General features: G+C 51.9%; 1 protein-coding gene across 1 annotated transcript in view; it reads left to right on the top strand.

Moving 5' to 3' along the window:
- The window catches only part of GRM4 (glutamate metabotropic receptor 4), a 148,401-nt gene that overhangs the window by 55,467 nt on the left and 73,182 nt on the right, over nucleotides 1-19,752 (top strand). The window contains exon 3 of the mRNA XM_029069921.1: nucleotides 1,788-2,004. Coding sequence (XP_028925754.1) covers nucleotides 1,788-2,004 — 217 coding nt within the window. The remainder of the gene's footprint in view (nucleotides 1-1,787; nucleotides 2,005-19,752) is intronic.

Here is a 19,752-nt window from a genome sequence, read left to right as displayed (position 1 = left end):
CTTCAAGACATCTCTACTTGGATGTCCTGCCATCACCTCAAACTAAACATGTCCAAAACAGAACTTATCTTCCCACCCAAACCCTGTCCTCCCCTTGATTTCTCCATCCTTCCTGTCTCACAGGCCCATAACCTTGGAGTGATCCTTGGCTCATCTCTCTCATTCAACCCCCATATTTAATCTATCCCTAAATCCTGCTGGTTCAACCTTCACAACGTGGCTAAAATCAGCCCTTCCCTCTCCCTACAAACTCCTACTACTTTAATCCAAACACTTTTCCGTTCTCATTTTGATTACTGAATCAGCCTCCTTGCTGACCCCCCTGCCTCCAGTCTCTCCCCACTCCAATCCAAACTTAACTCTGCTACCCAGATCATTTTTCTACAAAAACGTTCAGTTCATGTTTTCCTCAAGAACCTCCAGTGATTGCCCATCCACCTCTACATCGATCGAAAACTCCTTACCATTGGCTTTAAAGCAGTCCATCCAGCACCTTACCCCCTCCTTCCTCACCTTGCTGCTCTCCTACTACAACCCAGGCTGCACACTTCACTCTTCTGACCTACTCACTACCTCTGCCTAGGCAGGGCCAATGGGTCCTCCTCCACAAGCGGGTGGGGGTTAAGGGGTCCTGGTGGGTGGGGGAAGCCTGGAGTAGGAGATCTCTACTACCTACATGCCGTACCTTGAGCTCATCTATCCTGCCGCCAACCTCTCGTCCGTAGCCTGTCCCTGGTCTGGAATGCCCTCCCTCTTCATATCTGACAGACAGATATTCTCCCCATCCTCAAAGCTTTATTGAAGGCACATCTCTTCCAAGAGGCCTTCCCTGACTTGAGCCCTCCTTTCTTCTTCTCCCACTCCCCTGATTTGCTCCCTATATTCACCCTCCTTCCCTCAGCCCCACAGCACTTATGTACATATCCGTAATTTACTCATTCATATTAATGTCTGTTTCCCCATTTAGACTGTAGGCTCTCTGTGGGCTGGGAATGTGTCTGTTACTTTGTACTCTCCCAAATGTTTAGTACAGTGCTCTTCACATAGTAAGCAGTCCATAAATATGATTGATTGATTGTTATTATTATTATGCCAGTAAAGCACTTACTATGTGTAAAGCACTATTCTAAAAACTGGAGTAAATGCATATTTAACAGGTTGGACACAACCCCATCCCACATGGGGCTCACAGTCTAAATTGAAGGGAGGAGGATTTAATCCACATTTTACTGAAGAGGTGAGGCACAGAGATGTTAAGTGACTTGCCCCGGGTCATAAAGCAAGCAACTGGCAGGGCCAATATTAGAATGCAGGTCCAGGCTTTAACACTAGGCCATGCTCCTTTTCCCGGGAACTGGTCCATGTGGGAAGTTAATGATAATGTTGGTATTTGTTAAGCGCTTACTATGTGCAAGGCACTGTTCTAAGCGCTGGGGTAGACGCAAGGGAATCAGGTTGTCCCACGTGGGGCTCACAGTCTTAATCCCCATTTTACAGATGAGAGAACTGAGGCCCAGAGAAGTGAAGTGACTTGCCCACAGTCACACAGCTGCCAAGTGGCAGAACCGGGAGTCGAACCCATGACCTCTGACTCCGAAGCCCAGGCTCTTTCCACTGAGCCACGCTGCTTCCCCCGGGTTGTCACCCGGGGTTGTCCCCCGGGTTGTCACCCCCGGCCCTGGGCTTCTGTCGGGAGAGGGTTAAGCACATCCCTCGAGGGTGGGACGTCCCCATTTGGCTCCAACCCCTTCTTGAGCCAGCGATGTCTCTGTCTCTCTCCCCTCCAGATCCCCCAGATCAGCTACGCATCCACGGCGCCGGACTTGAGCGACAACAGCCGTTACGACTACTTCTCGCGGGTGGTGCCGTCGGACACGTACCAGGCCCAGGCCATGGTGGATATCGTCAAAGCCCTCAAGTGGAACTACGTGTCCACGCTGGCCTCCGAGGGCAGTTATGGGGAGAGCGGCGTGGAGGCCTTCATCCAGAAATCCCGGGAGGACGGTCAGTGCGGGTGACCAGGGTGTTGAGGGTCGGGGGTGGCGGGGCGCGGGGCCGCCAGTCCTTGGGCCTCCTGCTCGTGCCCGAGGAACTCTGGGAGACTTTTCTTCTGCCTAGGGCAAGAGGCGCATGGGCTGAGCAGATGGGATAGCCGGGGACTAGATTTGGGCTGGATCTAGGATTATAGTTGGTGGTGGGGTGGTGATAACAATAATGAAAATAATAATAATGAATAATTATGGTAGTTGTTAAACACTTACTTTGTGCCAAGCACTGCACTAAGTGCTGGGTTGGATACAAGCAAATCTGGTTGGACACAGTCCCTGTCCCACGTGGGGCTCACGGTCTAAATTCCCATTTTACAGATGAGGTAACTGAGGCACAGAGAAGTGACTTGTCCAAGGTCACCCAACAGACAAGTGGCGGATCTGGAATCAGAACCCATGACCTTGGAGTCAGGGATCATGAGTTCGAATCCCAGCTCGGCCACTTGTCAGCTGTGTGACTGTGGGCAAGTCACTTAACTTCTCTGTGCCTCAGTTCCCTCATCTGTAAAATGGGGATTAAGACTGTGAGCCCCACGTGGGACAACCTGATTCCCTTGCGTCTACCCCAGCGCTTAGAACAGTGCTCTGCACATAGTAAGCGCTTAACAAATACCAACATTATTATTATTATTATTGTTCTGACTCCCAGGCCCGGGCTCTATCCAACTACACCATGTTGCTTCTCTAAGACCAGGGGGCTCTATAGCAGGGTTTGGAGAAGTTTCTGTTTAGTGCGCACCAGAAGGTGGGGTGAGGAGTTGGGGGTGGGGAGAAGCAGCTACTGTTTGAGTGATGAGGGAGGGAGTGTCTGTGGGTGAGGGAAGGGACGTGAGGAAGGGAGGGTTAAATGAGGGCAGGCCAGCTCCAGCTCTGGCACCTGGCTCCATCTTGGATCCAGCTCCCTGTTCTAACCCAGATCCCACTTGTGGGGGCCAGGGGGCTCGGATGGATCCGTGCAGGGTTCTTGGCAGTTCAGGGAGTCAGCAGGCCGGGGAGGGAGGCTCAGGGTTGGGGCAGGGTCTCTGTTTCTGCAACCTGGCTGAAGAGACCCTCCACCCAGGGGCTCGTTATTGCTGGGGCAGAGGAGAAGGGTCTGAGAAGGACCTGGAAGAAGTGTGGTGGTCTCGTCCCCCACCCTGTCCCTTGGCTTCAGCAATCTGAAGACCAACTCCCTCTTCCCTCCTCCTCCCTTCCCTTCCCTCTTCTTCTCTTCCCTTCCCTCTTTCCTTCCCCTCTCTCCTTCCTCCCCTCCCACCTCTCTCTCCCCCTCCCTCTCCCTCCCTCTCCCTTACCCTTCCTCTCCTCGCCCCCTCCCGCTGCCGACGTTCAGTCTCTAAATAGCTTAATGTATGCTTCTTCGACCTTGTGCTAACGTCTATATATATTTATACCTCACAGCCACGGGATTATAATTGCTTTTCGTAAGGACCACATAGTGGCCAAATGCTAACCGTCTGTACTACCCTGCAGATATAATCCTGCTATAAATCTCCTATAAGCTCTTTTAATTGCACAGCTGAAAAAGGCCATTCCTGCCTCGGTGGCTGGAGGGGCCGGGGAAGTGGGGCAAAGCCGACGGATGGACCTCGCTTCTGCGCTCGTGGGGGTCCGGTCCGAGCAGCTGAGGCCAGTGAAACTTGAGCCCCCCTAACTGGGAGGGGAAGTGGGCCCTGGTGACCAGAGTAGAGAGTCCATCTGCGTTCCGGGTTCTGCCCTTGTCCAGGGGTCGGCTCCAGCCGCCCCCCTCCCGTTTGCCTGGCGGGGTGGGCTGAAGGGTGATGTCAGCCAGCCAAGGGATCCATTCCCCTCCCCTCCCTGGTCCGCCTGGAGGTCCTGACCCCAGGTCCTATGGCCCAGATGAGGAAACAGGCAGCCATTGGCTGCAGGCCCATCCTGCTAAATGCCGGCTGATGTGGGGCACATCCCAAGCTTGAGTGGAAGAGAAGGGGGAGAAAAGCGGCTCTCCAAATTGAAATCTGAATTGAGCGGTGGTAGAAAGGGGCCGATGTACCTTGCAGCCTAATCCCTCTGAAAGATTAAAGATGTCTTCGGCCGTATATCGTATTGATTCATCCTCTGAAGTATAAATCATCTGTTAGCTGCCTGGCTGTGAGTGGCGACAGCTGGAGTTTGGAGAGGGGGGTGCAGTAGGCGGCGGGGGCTGTGGAGGGGGAAAAAGGCAGCGGCGGGGGGTGGGGGGATTGGAAAGGAAAAATGTCGCAGGGCTGAAGCTGAACCCGGAGGCCACATAAATCTGGGCTCCACGGCTCAGCTGGGCTCTGGGGCTGCCTCCCCTCCTCCCTGTGCCCAGGCTGGTCACGAGTGGATGGGGGAACTGGCGAGTAGGAGGTCTCTATTGAGAGGCATGAAGGAGTTTCCCCCATCCCAGCTGGAAGGGGATGGGGGCTGGGTCTCTCATAGGCCTGGATCCCTGAAGAGTTGGGTCCCTCTGGAGGCTGGGTCCCTCTGCGGGGAGCTAGGGCACGGATCCTAAGCACGGGGGCTAGGGATGAGAGACTCGATTTAGGGGCGAGAGACTCAATCATGTGGCAAGGAGAGGGGAGGAGTGTTGGTAGGGAGCAGAGCTGGAGCACAGAGGACGTCAGAAACTCCCCTTCCTTGTTCCCACTGACCACGGCTCAAGACGGGGTCACGGCACTACCTGGGAGAGGTGAAATTGGCTACCATTCACTCACTCATTTATTCATTCATTCGTATTTACTGAGCGCTTAGTATGTGCGAACCACGCTTGGGAGAGAACAGTATAGCAACAGACACATCCCTGCCCACAATGGGCTCATAGTTTAGAGGCGGTGACAGACATTAATAGAAGCAGCGCGGCTTAGTGGAAAGAGCACGGACTGGGGAGTCAGAAGTCGTGGGTTCTGATCCCGGCTTCACCACATATCAGATGTGTGACTTTGGGCAAATCACTTAGCTTCTCTATGCCTCAGTTGTCTCATCTGTAAAATGGGGATTAAGACTGTGAGCCCCACGTGGGACGTGGTATCTACCCCAGTGCTTAGAATAGTGCTTGGCACATAGTAGGTGCTTAACAAATACCATCATCATCATCATCATCATCATTATTATTATTATTATAAATAGATAAGTAAAAACATTACAGATCAATACAGATATATGTATGTGTTGTGGGGATGGGAGGGAGGATGAATGAAGGAGCAAGTAAAAGCGGAGCAGAAGGGAGCGGGAACCCCACTGAGGCATTTTTGGGGTTGAGTTGGACCCACTGATTTGAAAACCCATCCTCTCTCCAGAAACTCCGCCCCACGGACTGGGTTGTCAGGGACCTGATGGGAGACTGAATGGGGAACGTAGTTGCCCTGGGCCAGCCCCTCCCCACAGACTTCCCCCTGGGGTAGGGGGCATCAGGCAGACCTTCTTTCCTTAGCTGGGCATCGGGAGTGGGTGAGTCGGAAGGGACATCAGCTTTTCAGGGCCCTGTTTGGGTCTCAGCTGGCATCACAGAGTCCACGCCCACAGAAGAGTGTTAGGGAGTCTGTGGAGTCTGGTAGTTCCTGGCTATTACTAATTTAACACCTCTTCATTGGTACATTAAATCTGGGGGACTAGGAAACCCAGCCACCAGTTTTATGGCTCAAGAGCATTAGAAATGGATTTGGGGAAGGAATCACGTGGTTTTGGCATCAGCATTCAGAAGGCCTAAGAACAGGAGCCCTGTAAGGCCATGACTCTTTGACCTGGGCCGTGGCTTTGCTTTGAGAAACGGCTCCCGTCGACGTGGGGATTCCGAGGCAACCGCCTGGGGATTCACCCCGGAGGCTCGGGCTTTTCAGGATCTGGATGGGAAGAAGCACATTTCCTTCATTCAATAGTCATTTATTGAGCGCTTACTATGTGCAGAGCACTGTACTAAGCGCTTGGAATGTACAAATCGGTAACAGATAGAGAACGGTCCTGCCCTTTGACGGGCAGTTCTGAGCTGGCACTGCTGGAGGAGTCAGTGCAGACTGAATTCGTATCGAATGAAAATCCGATTGAAATGAATGACTAGTGAAAAGATCATGGAGACCTGGATGCTAGTCTTGGCCCTGAAGTTTGTGCCTGCTGGGTGACTTTGTCCAAAGTCACTTACCTTCTCTGTGTACACTTTCCTCATCTGTAAAATAAGGATTCAATATCTGTCCTCTCTCCTACCCTGTGAGCCCCATATAGACAGAGATTCTATCAGACTGACTATCTTATTTCTACCCGAGTTGCTTAGCCTTATCAAGGCCAGATTTCCTCTTAGAAGCCTTCCCTGATTAAGGCCCCTCATTTTCCTGATCCCTATCTCTTAATAATAATAATGTTGGCATTTGTTAAGCGCTTTCTATGTGCAGAGCACTGTTCTAAGCGCTAGAGTAGATACAGGGTCATCAGGTTGTCCCACGTGAGGCTCACAGTTAATCCCCATTTTACAGATGAGGTAACTGAGGCACCGAGAAGTTAAGTGACTCGCCCACTGTCACACAGTTGACAAGTGGCAGATCCGGGATTCGAATCCATGACCTCTGACTCCCAAGCCCGGAACTCTTTCCACTGAGGCCATGCTGCTTCTCTTCTGCATCATCTATGTACTTGGAGTTGTATTCTTTGGGGATTTTGGTATCACCCCACCCAGCCCCATAACACTTATGCACATATCTATAAATTATTATGTTAATATCTATCTCCCCCATTGGTCTGTAAGCTCACTGAGGGTAGGCAACATGTCTACCAACTCTGCTGTATTGAAGTCTCCCATGCACTTAGCTCAGTGCTCTGCCCATAATAAGCACTCAGTAAATGCCATTGATTTCAGTGTTTATTAATAATATAATAATAATAGAGATATTTGTTTAAGCACTTACTATATGTCAAACACCGTTCTAAACACAAGCCAGTCAGGTTGGACACGAACCTCCCTGCCCCACAAGGGGGCCTCACAGTCTTATCTCCATTTCTAGATGAGGTAACTGAGGCATAGAGAAGTGAAGTGACTTGCCCAAGGTCACACAGCAGACAAATGGCGGAGCTGGAATTAGAACGCAGGTCCTTCTTCTGACTCCCGGGACTTTGCTTTATCCACTAGGCCAAGCTGCTTTCTGAAATCAGTCAGTGCTTAATAAATACTTGTGTTTGACAACTAGTAAGCACTTAAGTGCCATGATTTAATTAAACTTTGGGTTTCTTTTTTTTGCTGGTCCTCTGGCACGAGATAGATCCTTTCAGCCCACCTGGGGGACATGTTGTATCTCTGAGTGCCCAGGGGATGGGGTGGCTGGGGTTGTATTGCCCAGGAAACCATGGCTCGGGGGGTGGGGTGGGGAGGAGGAGGGAAGAAGAGGAGGAGGACTGGGAGTGTGGGTGGCAATCGGGCTTCCACTGTCCTCGGCCCGGTGAGCCAGCAAATCTGCTGCAGGTTAGAACTCCAACCCCAGCTGAATGGGAGTGATAACGCGAGTTGTCAAGGAGAGAAAGAGAGAGATGTGGGTGAGAGAGAGTGAGACAGAGAGCAGCACAAACTTGATTTGTCCCCCAGACTGTTCCCTCTGCTGCCCACTGGCTCCGAAGCCCCAGTAACTTGATTTCAAACTATTCCCCAGCTCACCTCTTTGCCTGGTTCCCTTCCGCCTGAGCTTCCCTAGGCCTCGGCCGACGGGTCCCCCAAAGCTAGAGAGGGAGCAGGATGGGGGGGATTGAGTGGGCTGAGAAGGGAGGACTGAAGGACCCTGTGGGAGCTTGAGTTGCAGTGGATTCGCTCACTTTATTCACCCCTCCCTCAGCCCCACAGCACTTATGTACATATCTGTAATTTATTTATTTCTATTAATGTCCATCTCCCTTCTAGACTGGAAGCGCACTGTGGGCAGGGAATGTGTCTACCCACGCAATTCATTACACTTTCTCAATTGCTTAATTCAGTGCTCCACACGAGTAAATGCCACTAAATATTATTGATCGATTGGAGGATGGGGGCTCCTGCCGGCCACCCCGATCAATGGCCAGAGGCATGTTTTGAGCACCGACCAAGAGTTTGAAGGATCACTCCCTCGAAGTCAGTCCAGCCAATAGTATTTATTGAGCGCTTACTATGTGCAGAGCACTGTACTAAGTGCTTGGAAGCATGGCAGATTACAATAGAAGACCCATTCCTGCTTACAAAGAGCTTCCAGTCTAGAAGGGAGATGACATTAAATAGAAATAAATAAATTACGGATATGTACGTAAGTGCTGTGGGGCTGGAGGTGGATGAATGAAGGGAACAAATCAGGGTGAAGCAGAAGGGAGAGGGAGAAGGGGAAAGGAGGCTGGTCCAGTGGAAGGCCTTTTCGGAGATGTGCCTTCAATAAGGAAGAGCTGCAAGGAAACTCCTCTCTATTGCTAGGATTGATGGAGAAAAATAATCCTAGCTCCAACCCTAACCACAGCCCTCGCCTTAACCCTAACATATCCTTAACTCTGTCACTAATCTGATCCCCAACACTGGCCCTAACCCTAAACGTACCATTCACCGTTCAAACCCTGACGCAGAGCCAAGTTCTACCTCTAAGGCCCTACCCCGCAGTGGTGCATCCAAATCCCAACTGCCACCCTCAAAACTAAACCAAACCCTCACTTCCTTTTAGACCATCGACTTTGCAATCTTCCATGCTTCATTTTAGAGGCCGTTGGCTCTCTGCAGGGGTTGATCCTTGGTCAGTCACCATTTGATTGCTATGATTTGACTCTCCTGAGCCCGGCCAATGTATGTGAAATTCTGGTGGGTGCCCACACTGTGGGCAAACCTGATCAGCTGACCCTTCTGCCTTCCCTGAGCCTGGACCTCAGCCCGGACCCCTCTCCCCTGCTCTGCCCTCCCTCTCTGCTCTCCCCTGCTGCCCACTCAGCTGCCCCAGTGGGATGGGATTCAGCCTCCGATGCCACTGCCGACAGAGCCAGAGCCTGGCCTGCCTAGATTGGAGCCCATGCCCCAGGGGGTTAGCAGGGTTGGCATCCTCCAGGCTTGGGAGAGGATGAATTCATTTCCTTATCATTGACTTTGAGCTCCCGGCCTCGGGCTTGCTGTGCTGGAAGTCTGTCCCCTTGGTGTTATCAGTTTGACCGCCAAGCAGAATCATCCCCCAAGCTAGAGCATCAATCGTCACATTTCACTCCGCTCTTCTCCTGAGCGCGTGTGAGCCTTTTAGAGATTAACTAATGAGACCTAAAGGGGAGGGGCATCCCTCTGGGCCAGTGGGAGCAGAGAGTGCCAGAGTTAGCTCAAGGACTCCCATGAGTCCATGGAGGAGGCAAGGAAGAACCCAAGTGCCTATTCCTTGGTCTCTAAACTGTAAGCTCATTGTGGGCAAGGAGTAGGTCTGCTTATTCTATGGTATTGTGCTTTCCCAGGTGCCTAGTACAGTCCTCTGCACATTATAGGCACTCAATAAATACGGTTGATTGCCTGATGGTTTGATTACCTCCCAGAAACCCCAGGACCCTGATCCAGGGCAGAGCCAACCTCCCCCATCTCTCACATGCACACATTTCTCCAGGGGCAGAACATCTGTTGTTCTCAGCTTCTCAGAGAAGCTTCTCAGAGCTTCTGAGAGGGTCAACCCAGTGGGGGCTGGGAGAGTGGGCAGAGCCCCGATCTCTGCTTTGATCTCCCACCGTACCTCCCCCGCAGGTCCCTCTCTCTGCCCACCCACGGAACCCCCTTTTCTGCCTCTGCAGTGCCCTGGGCCTGCAAGGGATCCTATGACACTGTCAATACTCCAAAGGGCAAAATCCGTCTTTCCAAATTGCCGGAGGAGGGGAACGTGTGCAGACAGAGACCTGGCACTGGCTGTGTCAGGGTGAAGTGTGGGATTTGTATTTCTGTCATTTTCTTCTGTACAACACGTCCCTTCCTACTTCCCCCTGAGTAATTCCCAATTCTGGGGAGAGCGGAGATGATATTCTTGACACTGAGGCTGGCTTCCTGACCCGGTGACAACCGTCCCACCCCGTCCTGCTTCGGGAATCATGACTGGGATGGGTCTGAGCTCATTACTGCCAGATTCCCGTGCCCAAATCCTACCAATCGGTCATGCAGTCGGTGGTACTGATTGAGAGCCCGCTGTGAGCAGAGCACTGTACCTAGCACTTGGGAGAGTACGATCGAGTTAGTAGAGGTGATCCCTGTCCACAGGGAGCTGACCGTCTGCGTTGGGCTTACTGTGTCGATCGGGTCTGTCCACTCTAGGAAGTCACCTTTGTTTCTGGAGGGGAGACGAGTTTGCTTCAGAGTTTGAGCTCTGCTTAGCAGGGCCAAGCCAGATGGACAGTCTGGGAGGAAGCTGCCTTTGCTTGGCTTCGACCTCAGAAGCAGTGTGGAGAGCGTGAGCGAATGTGGCTTCTGCTCGACCCCTGCCTCTTCTGCCAGCTTGGCCTCCTGCTGGGGCCCGGCCAGGGAAAACTGCCAGCCGTGGGCCTGGGCCTCAGGTGGTGACTATAGGGAAGTCTAAGAGTGTAGCTTTGCCAGGGGTCAGTGAGGAGCCACGGGGGAGCCTTTTCCAGCCACAGTGTTGGCAGGGCAACCTCTAGCTCAGCCTGACAGCTCCAGGGGCTCTCTAGGCCCAGAGGAGGCTAGGAGTTCCTGGGCAGGAGGAAGTTCCCTTATAACCCACCCTCCAGCCAAAGAATTGCTGAAGAAGGCATTTCGCTCCAGAGCGCTGCCTATCTAGAGGTAGTCTGAGCGGAGCCCCCCACCTCTCCAGACAGACATTCCCTTATGAACGTGGTCCTTTGGCAAATCCATGTTGGACTCTGGGAGCACAGCACCATCTGGGTTTTAGGTGGGAAAGGCGCTGGGCTGGCCAGACTCTAGTCCACTGGTCCACTGAGGAGAGAGCGAGGCAGCGTGATGCAGGGTTCAGAGCAGAGACAGGGGTTCCTGTCCAACTTGGATCCAGTCTGGATCCGGCCCTAGGGTTGACTCACGCCATCAATGGGGAGCTAAGATTCTGCCATCACGGGCAACGGGGAGGTTGGGATGAGGGAAGGGAAGGGCCGGGATGGAATATCACTGCGAGATGCTGTTTGAGCCAGAGAAGCCAGGTCCAAGAGCCAGATCTCTGCCCTGAACTCTTTGGAGGGAAAGAGTGACTCCCGTGGAAAGGCCAGAGAAACCACAGACTGTGAAACTCTTGCGGGACAGAGGCTGGGTCCAAGCTGATGATCCCCACTTGCCCCACTGTTTAGCACAGTACCTGGCACACACGTGCTTAATGAGCACCATTATCATCAAGCCAAATGTTAGCAAAATCCTGGGGGGTTCACTCTCTGTAGTGTGATGCATGGTTGTGTGTGGGGGTCTGTTTGCTGTTAATAATAATATTGGAATTTATTAAGTTCTTACTATGTGCCAACCACAGTTTCTAAGCGCTGGGTAGATACAAGGTGATCAGTTTGCCCCACGTGGGGCTCCCGGGCTTCATCCCCACTTTACAGATAAGGTAACTGAGGCATACGGAAGTTAAGTGACTTGCCCAAAGTTATACAGCTGACACTGGTGGAGTCAGGAGTAGAACCCATGACCTCTGACTCCCAAGCCTGTGCTCTTTCCACTCTTCCCTCCCTTCCTTTCTGGACTGTGAGCTTGTAATGGGTAGGGATTGTCTCTTTACTGCTGTAGTGTACTTTCCTAAGCACTTAGTACAGTGTTCTGCACACAGTAAACGCTCAATAAATACGATCGAATGAATTAATGAATGAATTTAACCTGCATGCGCACCGCTCAGCACCGTAGACAGAGGGAGAGGCGCTGGTTAAGGTTGCAAAACTTTTTTTGGTGGGTATTTGTTAAGTGCTTACTACTTGCCAAACACTGCCCTAAGCGCTGGGGTAGATATAAGGTAATCAGGTTGGATCCAGTCCCCGTCCCAAATGGGACTCACGGTCTTAATCTCCATTTTACAGGTGAGGCACGAAGAAGACATGTCGCGTTGTACCTTTCCAAGTGCTTAGTACAGTGCTCTGCGCACAGTAAGCTCTCAGTAAATACGATTGAATGAATGAACGAACATGTGACTGATCCAACATCACACAGCAGACAAGTGGTAGAACTGGGATTAGAACCCGGGTCCTTCTGACTCCGAGGGCCGTGCTCCATCCACTAAGCCACACTGCTTCTTGTAGGCATTTATTGGGTGTTTACTACGTGCATATCACTGTACTAAGCACTTGGAAGAGTACAATACAGATACGTTTCCTGCCGACAACAAGCCTACTCTAAGCAGCGTGGCTCAGTGGGAAGAGCACGGGCTTGGGAGTCAGCGTCATTGAGTTCGAATCCCAGCTCTGCCATTTGTCAGCTGTGTGACTGTGGGCAAGTCACTTAACTTCTCTGTGCCTCAGTTACCTCATCTGTAAAAATGGGGATTAACTGTGAGCCTCACGTGGGACAACCTCACTACCCTGTATCTCCCCCAGCGCTTAGAACAGTGCTCGGCACATAGTAAGCGCTTAACAAATACCGACATTATTCTTGTTAACCCAAGCGGGGATGAGAATTGCTGTTTTCCCCTGGTTGTGAGAGTCAGAACTGGGGCAGGCTCTGGGCCTCTTGCTAATCTTCCCTCTCCCTCTGAAGCCCCGGGGTTGGTCTGCGGAAGGCGACAAGTCTTCTCTCCCTGCGGACCAGTCCTGGCTCAGCCCGGGCTACGGCCTCTCTCGTCCCTGGGCGGTCAGACAATCTGGGCCCGCCTGGTCTCTCCATGCCTCTGCTCCACAGAATTCCAGCCTGGACCTTGCCCACCTCCCAGAGATGGTAATCCCAGCATAGCCCCTTCCTGGAGCCCTTGGGGAGAAAGACACAGGGCACCAGGTATGGAAGAAGCTGGGAGGAGACAAGATGCTGATTGCTGGGTTTTTGTTTGAAGAAGCTTAAACTGGGGGATAGAACATAATAATAATAATAATAATAATAATAATAGCAGTATTTATTCCTAAGTGCCAGGCACTGTACCAAGCACTGAGGTAGATATAAAGTAATCGGATTGAATGCAGTCCTTGCTCCACATGGGGCTCGCAGCCATTCGTTCATTCATTCAATCGTATTTATTGAGCGCTTACTGTGCTCTGCACAGTACTAAGCGCTTGCGATGTACAATTCAGCAACAGATAGGGACAATCCCTACCCAACAATGGGCTCACAGTCTAGAAGGGAGAGACAGACAACAAAACAAAACAAGTAGACAGGTACAAGTAGACAGGCATCACTATCATCGAAATAGATAAATAGAACCATAGATAAATGCACATCATTAACAAGATAAACAGTGCAATAATTATGTACAAATATGCACAGGTGCTGTGGGGAGGGGAAGGGGGTAGGGCAGAGGGAGGGAGTAGGGGCGATGGGGGAGGGGAGGAGCATTCATTCATTCAGTAGTATTTATTGAGCGCTTACTATGTGCAGAGCACTGTACTAAGCACTTGGAATGTACAATTTGGCAACAGATAGAGACAATCCCTGCCCATTAAAGGGCTTACAGTCTAGTTGGGGGAAACAGAGGGACAAAAACAAGACAACTTAACAATAAATAGAATCAAGGGGATGTACACCTCATTAACAAATTAAATAGGGTAATAAAAATATATACAAATGAGCACACTGCTGAGGGGAGAGGAAGGGAGAGGGGGAGCAGCAGAGGGAAAGGGGGGAAAGGAGGCTTAGCTGAGGGGAGGTGAAGCGGGGGGCAGAGAGGCAGCAGAGGGAGCAGAGGGAAAAGGGGCAGCTCAGTGTGGGAAGGCCTCTTGGAGGAGGTGAGCTCTCAGTAGGGCTTTGAAGAGGGGAAGAGAGTTAGTTTGGCGGAGGTGAGGAGGGAGGGCGTTCCGGGACGGCGGGAGGACGTGGGCCGGGGGTCGACGGCGGGATAGGCGAGAACGGGGGCCGGTGAGGAGGTGGGCGGCAGAGGAGCGGAGCCTGCGGGGTGGGCGGTAGAAAGAGAGAAGGGAGGAGAGGTAGGAGGGGGCAAGGTGATGGAGAGCCTCGAAGCCCAGAGTGAGAAGTTTTTGTTTTGTGCGGAGGTTGATAGGCAACCACTGGAGGTTTTTAAGGAGGGGAGTGACACGCCCAGAGTGTTTCTGCAGGAAGATGAGCCGGGCAGAGGAATGAAGAATAGACTGGAGTGGGGAGAGACGGGAGGAAGGGAGATCAGAGAGAAGGCTGACACAATAATCCAGCCGGGATATTATGAGAGCCTGCACCAGTAAGATAGCCCTTCGGATGGAGAGGAAAGGGCAGATCTTGGCGATATTGTAAAGGTGAGACCGGCAGGCCTTGGTGATGGATTGGGTGTAGAGGAAAAGGGAGGGCTCAGTCTGGGAAGTCCTCCTGGAAGACGTGAGCTCTCAATAGGGCTTTGAAGAGGGAAAGAGAGTTAATTTGGCAGTCCTAATTCCCATGTTACAGGTGAAGTAGCTGAGACATAGAGAAGCTAAGTGATTTGCCCAAGGTCACACAGCAGAAAAGTGGCAGAGACGGGACTAGAACCCAAGGCCTTCTGACTCCCAGGACCATGCTCTATTCACTAGACCATGCTGCTTCTCATGGGCATGAGAAGGGCATGGTCCAGGAAGTCAGAAGGATCTGGGTTCTAAGCCCGACTCCTCCACTGTTCTGCTGTGCGACACTGGGCAAGTCATTTCACTTCTCTCAATCTCAGTTACCTCATCTGTAAAATGGGGATTAAGACTGTGAGTCCCATGTGGTACAGGGACTGTGTCTGTCCTGATTAAGCTTGTATCTACCCTGGTGCTTAGTACAGTGCCTGGCATATAGTAAGTGCTAAATAAATACCATTAAAAAAAAATTACTGTTGTTAGGTCTTAAGCCCTTACTTTGGGCCAGAAGTGGGGCAGGAGTGGACCAGGGCAGACATGGATTGGGAGAGCACATATGTCCTCTGTAATTCATTTTAATGTCTGTCTCTCCTTCTAGACTGTAAGCTTCTTGTGGGCAGGGTACATGGGAAGGGAAAGCAGCATGGTCTAGTAGATAGAGCACGGGCCTGGGAGTCAGAAAGATCCGTGATCTAATCCCAGTTCCACCACTTGTCTTCTGTGTGATCTTAACTTCTGTATGCCTCGGTTATCTCGTCGGTAAAATGGAGATTTAGACTGCGAGCCCTCTGTGAGATAGGAACTGTGTCCAACCCAATTAGCTTGTATCTATTCCAGTGCTTAGTAGAGAGTCTGGCAAATAGTAAGTGCTTAATAAATACCTTAAAAAACAAAAATCCATCTCTATCAAGTCTGATATATTGTACTCTTCCAAGTACTTAGTACAGTGCTCTGCACACAGTAAGCGCTCAAAAGATGCCATTGATTGTACTAAGCCCTGGGGTAAATAACAAATAATCATTTCGGGCACTGATCTGTTTCAAGTGAGGCTTACATTGACTGGTTGCTAATCAATCAGTGTTATTTACTGAACACTTACTATGTGCAGAGCACTGTACTATGTGCTTGGGAGAGTACAATACCACAGAACTAGCAGACACATTCCCTGCTCATAATGAGTTTACAGTCCAGGGGCTGTTAATAGCTAATTAGCTTGACTAACGAGCAGGTCATTCATGTTACTACATGGAATGGATGCATGAGGACTTTCTGGCTGGGTAGCTGGTGGAAAGGTCCCAGGATGGTCTCAGAGGGGCCAGGGATTTTAGGGGAGATGGGGAGTTGAGGGGGCAGGGAACCTCTGCGGGAGGGAGTTGGGTGGTGGAGGGCTTAGCATCCCAGCAGTAGCTTGGTACTTTAGGGAGTCCTGGGCTTAACTTGGCACAGCCCCAAACTTCTCCCCGGACCTTGGTTTCCCCATCTGTCTGGTTGGCAGTGAGTTTATAATGTTCCTGAGCTGCAGCCTAGACCTAGAGTGATTTGTGCTAGGCTAGAGATCTGCCCAGGGCTTCTTTGAGAGCAGCAGGTCCTCCTGGCTCCTACTAAATGGGGAGTGTTTTCCCCATTTCCTCCTAGGCCTCCACGGGCTACAAAGGAGCTTTTGAGGGCTACATAGGGGCCTCCACCCAGAGCCCAGGGGGCCCTCAGAGAAGCAAGGCTGCCACATGGCTGGTCTTGCCTTGGCAGTCCCCGCTCCTGGGCTTGGAGCAGTTGGAAGCCTCAGCAGGGCCCTGTGCCCAGGTGGAAGTGGGCTGGAACAGCCAAAAGGCTTTTCTGCCGAGGCTGGGGGAGGAGCCAGGCAGCAGCTCCAGGGTGACCCTCTTAGAGAAGCGGCCCGGGCCAGCAACGGGGCAGAGGGCATCGCTTCCCCTTGTTTGGGGCCCATTGGGCTGGCAGCTAAAGTTCAGGCAGAGGCACATCAGAAGGCACTCTGAAAGAGCAACACATAAAGGTCACTGGGCTGAGACGGACCGTGCGGAGGGAGAAGCGGTTGAGGGGCAGGGGGAAGACGCTGCTGGCCAAATGGGGCTGGGGGTTGAGCCTGGGGGCAGCAGCGGCCAGTCCTGATCCTGGGGCAGGGGCGGGGGATCCTGTGTCACAGGCTGGGGGACTGGGGAGAGTGCTGAAGTGGGGAGGCTGCCGGCTTAATAATTATGGTATTTAGTAAACACTTACAACGTGCCAGGCACTGTATTATGCACTGGGGTGGATTCAAGCAAATGAGTTTGGACATAATCCCTGTCCCACCTGGGACTCACAGTCTTATTCCCCATTTTACAGATGAGGGAACTGAGACATAGAAAAGTGAAGTGATTTGCCCAAGGTCACACAGCAGACAAGTGGCAGAGCAGGGATTAGAATGCAGGTCCTTCTGACTCCCAGGCCTGTGCTCTCTCCATTAAACCACACTGCTTCTTGGGAGATGGGGGCTGAATGGGAACCAGGAAACGGGCCTATGAGCCTCTGCCCACCCAGAGGTGAGGACAACTCATCCCTGGCTCTGTTAGAGACCCTTGCCCACTGCCCAGGTCACCCTCAGCAGCCCACCCTGCTCCAGCCAGAACCTTTCACCCAGATACTCCCTCCTGCCCCTAGACTCAATTCAGAAGAACGCACTCCTACTCATCACTCCCTTTCCCCTCTCCTTCCCCCAGTGAAAAACCTCAGTCTTGCCCTGGTCACCCCACTGCTCCCGGTACCCTCACTCTCCCCACCCCAAGGCACACGTTCCCTGTCTCCCTCCACCCCATCCTGGTTAACCTTCTCCTTATACCTCAATCTCATCTATGTCGCTGCTGACCTCTCACCTAAATCCTGCCTCTGGCCTGGAACACCCTCCCATCTCATAGCTGACAATTACTCTCCCCCATTTCAAAGTCTTACTGAAGGCCCATCTCCTCCAAGAGGCCTTCCCTGACTAAGCCCTCCTTTCCTCTTTTCCCACTCCCTTCTACATCACCCTGACTTACTCCCTTTATTCATCCCCCATCCCAGCCCCACATGCTTATGTCCCTGTCTGTAATTTATTTATTTATATTAGTGTCTATCTCCCCCTCTAGACTGTAAGTTCACTGTGGGCGGGGAAAGTGTTTATTGTTATATTGTACTCTAAAAAGTGCTTAGTACAGTGCTCTGCACACATGAAGTGCTAAATAAATACCACTGACTGACTGGTGGGACTCAGGACTCTTCAGCTCTCGCAGCGCCTCCCCCTCCCCCCACCCCCCTGCCCTCCCCACAGCGGAGACCACTTTGGGATGCTTGGGACTATGTAAGTGCTTAGGGCGTTTTGGGGAATTTTCCTGTGAGTGAAAATTCCTGGGGTGGTTAATGGCTGGTTGGAGGAGGCCAATTACTATTTTCCTCTCTAGTCATCCCGGCAGAGCAGCCTCTCCACAGACGTCCCCAGCTCTGGTTTAGAGCCCGGTGCTGAGTTGTGCTCTTAGAACCTCCTCTCCCAGAGGGGAAACTGAGTCCCAGTGGCTCCGAGGAGAGAAGCAGCCCCTGGGACTCTGGGTTGTGGGTGTGGGACAGGGAGGGAGAGGGCGAGAGAGGGAGAAACCTGTTTCTTTAGGTTAGCCATTCCAGCAACAGGCTAAGCTCGCCCGGGACCGTGTCCCCTCTCTGAGCCTCCACTGGCCAGGCTGGATCCCTCGAACCTTGCGGCACCTTAGGCCCCAGACCCAATCCCAGAGGGTGACGGGGTCTGAGGTAGAGGGGGCACAGGCTTGTTGGGGGCAGGCCTGGCTGGGGTTGCATTCCCAGTGCAGGCACAGTCAGGAGAAACAGCGTGGCTCAGTGGATAGAGCACGAGCCTGGGAATCAGATCTAATCCTGGCTCTTCCACGTGCCTGCTGTGTGACCTTGGACAAGTCGCTTAACTTCTCTTTGCCTCATTTACCTCATCTGTAAAAAATGGGATTTAAGAGTGTGAGCCCAGTGTGGGACAGGCACTGTGTTTAACCTGATTAACTTGTGGTTAGAACAGTGCTTGGCACATAGTGAGTGATGAACAAGTACCACTGTTATTATTATTTCCTAGGGCTGGCTCCTGGAGCTTAGCACCCTAGGGGCCCCCGGGGCCAGCTGGCAGAAAGATGGTGGGAGGGGGAAGGATTTGAGGAGAGAATCTGTTTAGTTCCCGCTGGGTCACTCTTCTCCTTGATTTTGTAAAGCTTCTTGGTTTGCAGTGGGTTAGAGCAATGTGGCAGCAAAATGAACTTCTGGGGGCCGTTCAGAGTCTGGTGCAATTCTCCCCGGAACCCCCCGGGATTGTCCAGATGGTCTCTGGGGCCCTAGAGTTGTAGGGGCTCGAGCAGTGGTTCTCTTCTCCGTGGGGAATCCAGCCTGTGGCAGGCAGAGCTAATTAATAATAACTGCAGTTGTTCAACGCTTACTATGCTATTATTATCATGACTACTACTACTAATAAGAATAATTGTGTCATTTGTTGAACGCTTACTATGTACCAGGCACTGTTCTAAGCGCTGGGGTGGATACAAGGAAATCAGGTCCGACACAGTCCCTGTCCCATATCGGGCTCACAGTCTTAATCCTTTAGGATTTGATCTTAATCTTTAATAATAGTTGCTATTATTATGGTATCTGTTAGGCGATTACTGTATGTCAAGCACTGGTCCAAGCACGGGGGTAGATAGAAGTTAAACAGTCCTTGTCCCGGAGCGGGGAGGGGGAGGGAGAGTGGGGTAGGCCGAGGTGCCAGGGCGGCGGCCTCTGTGACGCCGTGGGGCACAGGCTGCTTTAGGATCTGGTGGCTACATGTTAACCAAGTCATTTGGTAAAGCAGTTAGATGAGGATTTGCGATGAGGAGGGAAGGGCTGCTTGTCCTCCTGCCTGCCCCGCGCCCTCCTCACTAGCCCAGCTGCGCTGCCCAGAAGGCATAGTTGGCACCAGATAGGTAATTACATTTCCAGCATTTCATTTTGCTTGAGGGTTCCCACTTCCTGAGAAGTTGAACTCCTGAATATTTCATCTAATTCTTTCATTGGCCGCTGCTCCTTCAAGACCATCGGCCCATCTCGGGCCGAGCCCAGCTCCCACCAGCCCGAGAGTACTCTGACCCCATCAGACTTTGTGTCCTGTCCCGACAGACAATTACTCTCCCCACCTTCAAACCTTATTGAAGGCACATCTCCTCCAAGAGGCCTTCCCTAAACCCTCCTTTCTTCTTTTCCCACTCCCTTCTGTGTCACCCTGACTTGCTCCCTTTTTTCATCGACCCTCCCAGCCCCACAGCACTTATGTACA

Source organism: Ornithorhynchus anatinus, chromosome 7 (genome assembly GCF_004115215.2).
Source record: "Ornithorhynchus anatinus isolate Pmale09 chromosome 7, mOrnAna1.pri.v4, whole genome shotgun sequence".
In the NCBI taxonomy this organism is placed as follows: Eukaryota; Metazoa; Chordata; class Mammalia; order Monotremata; family Ornithorhynchidae; genus Ornithorhynchus; species Ornithorhynchus anatinus.
This window is presented reverse-complemented; position numbering and strand designations above follow the sequence as displayed.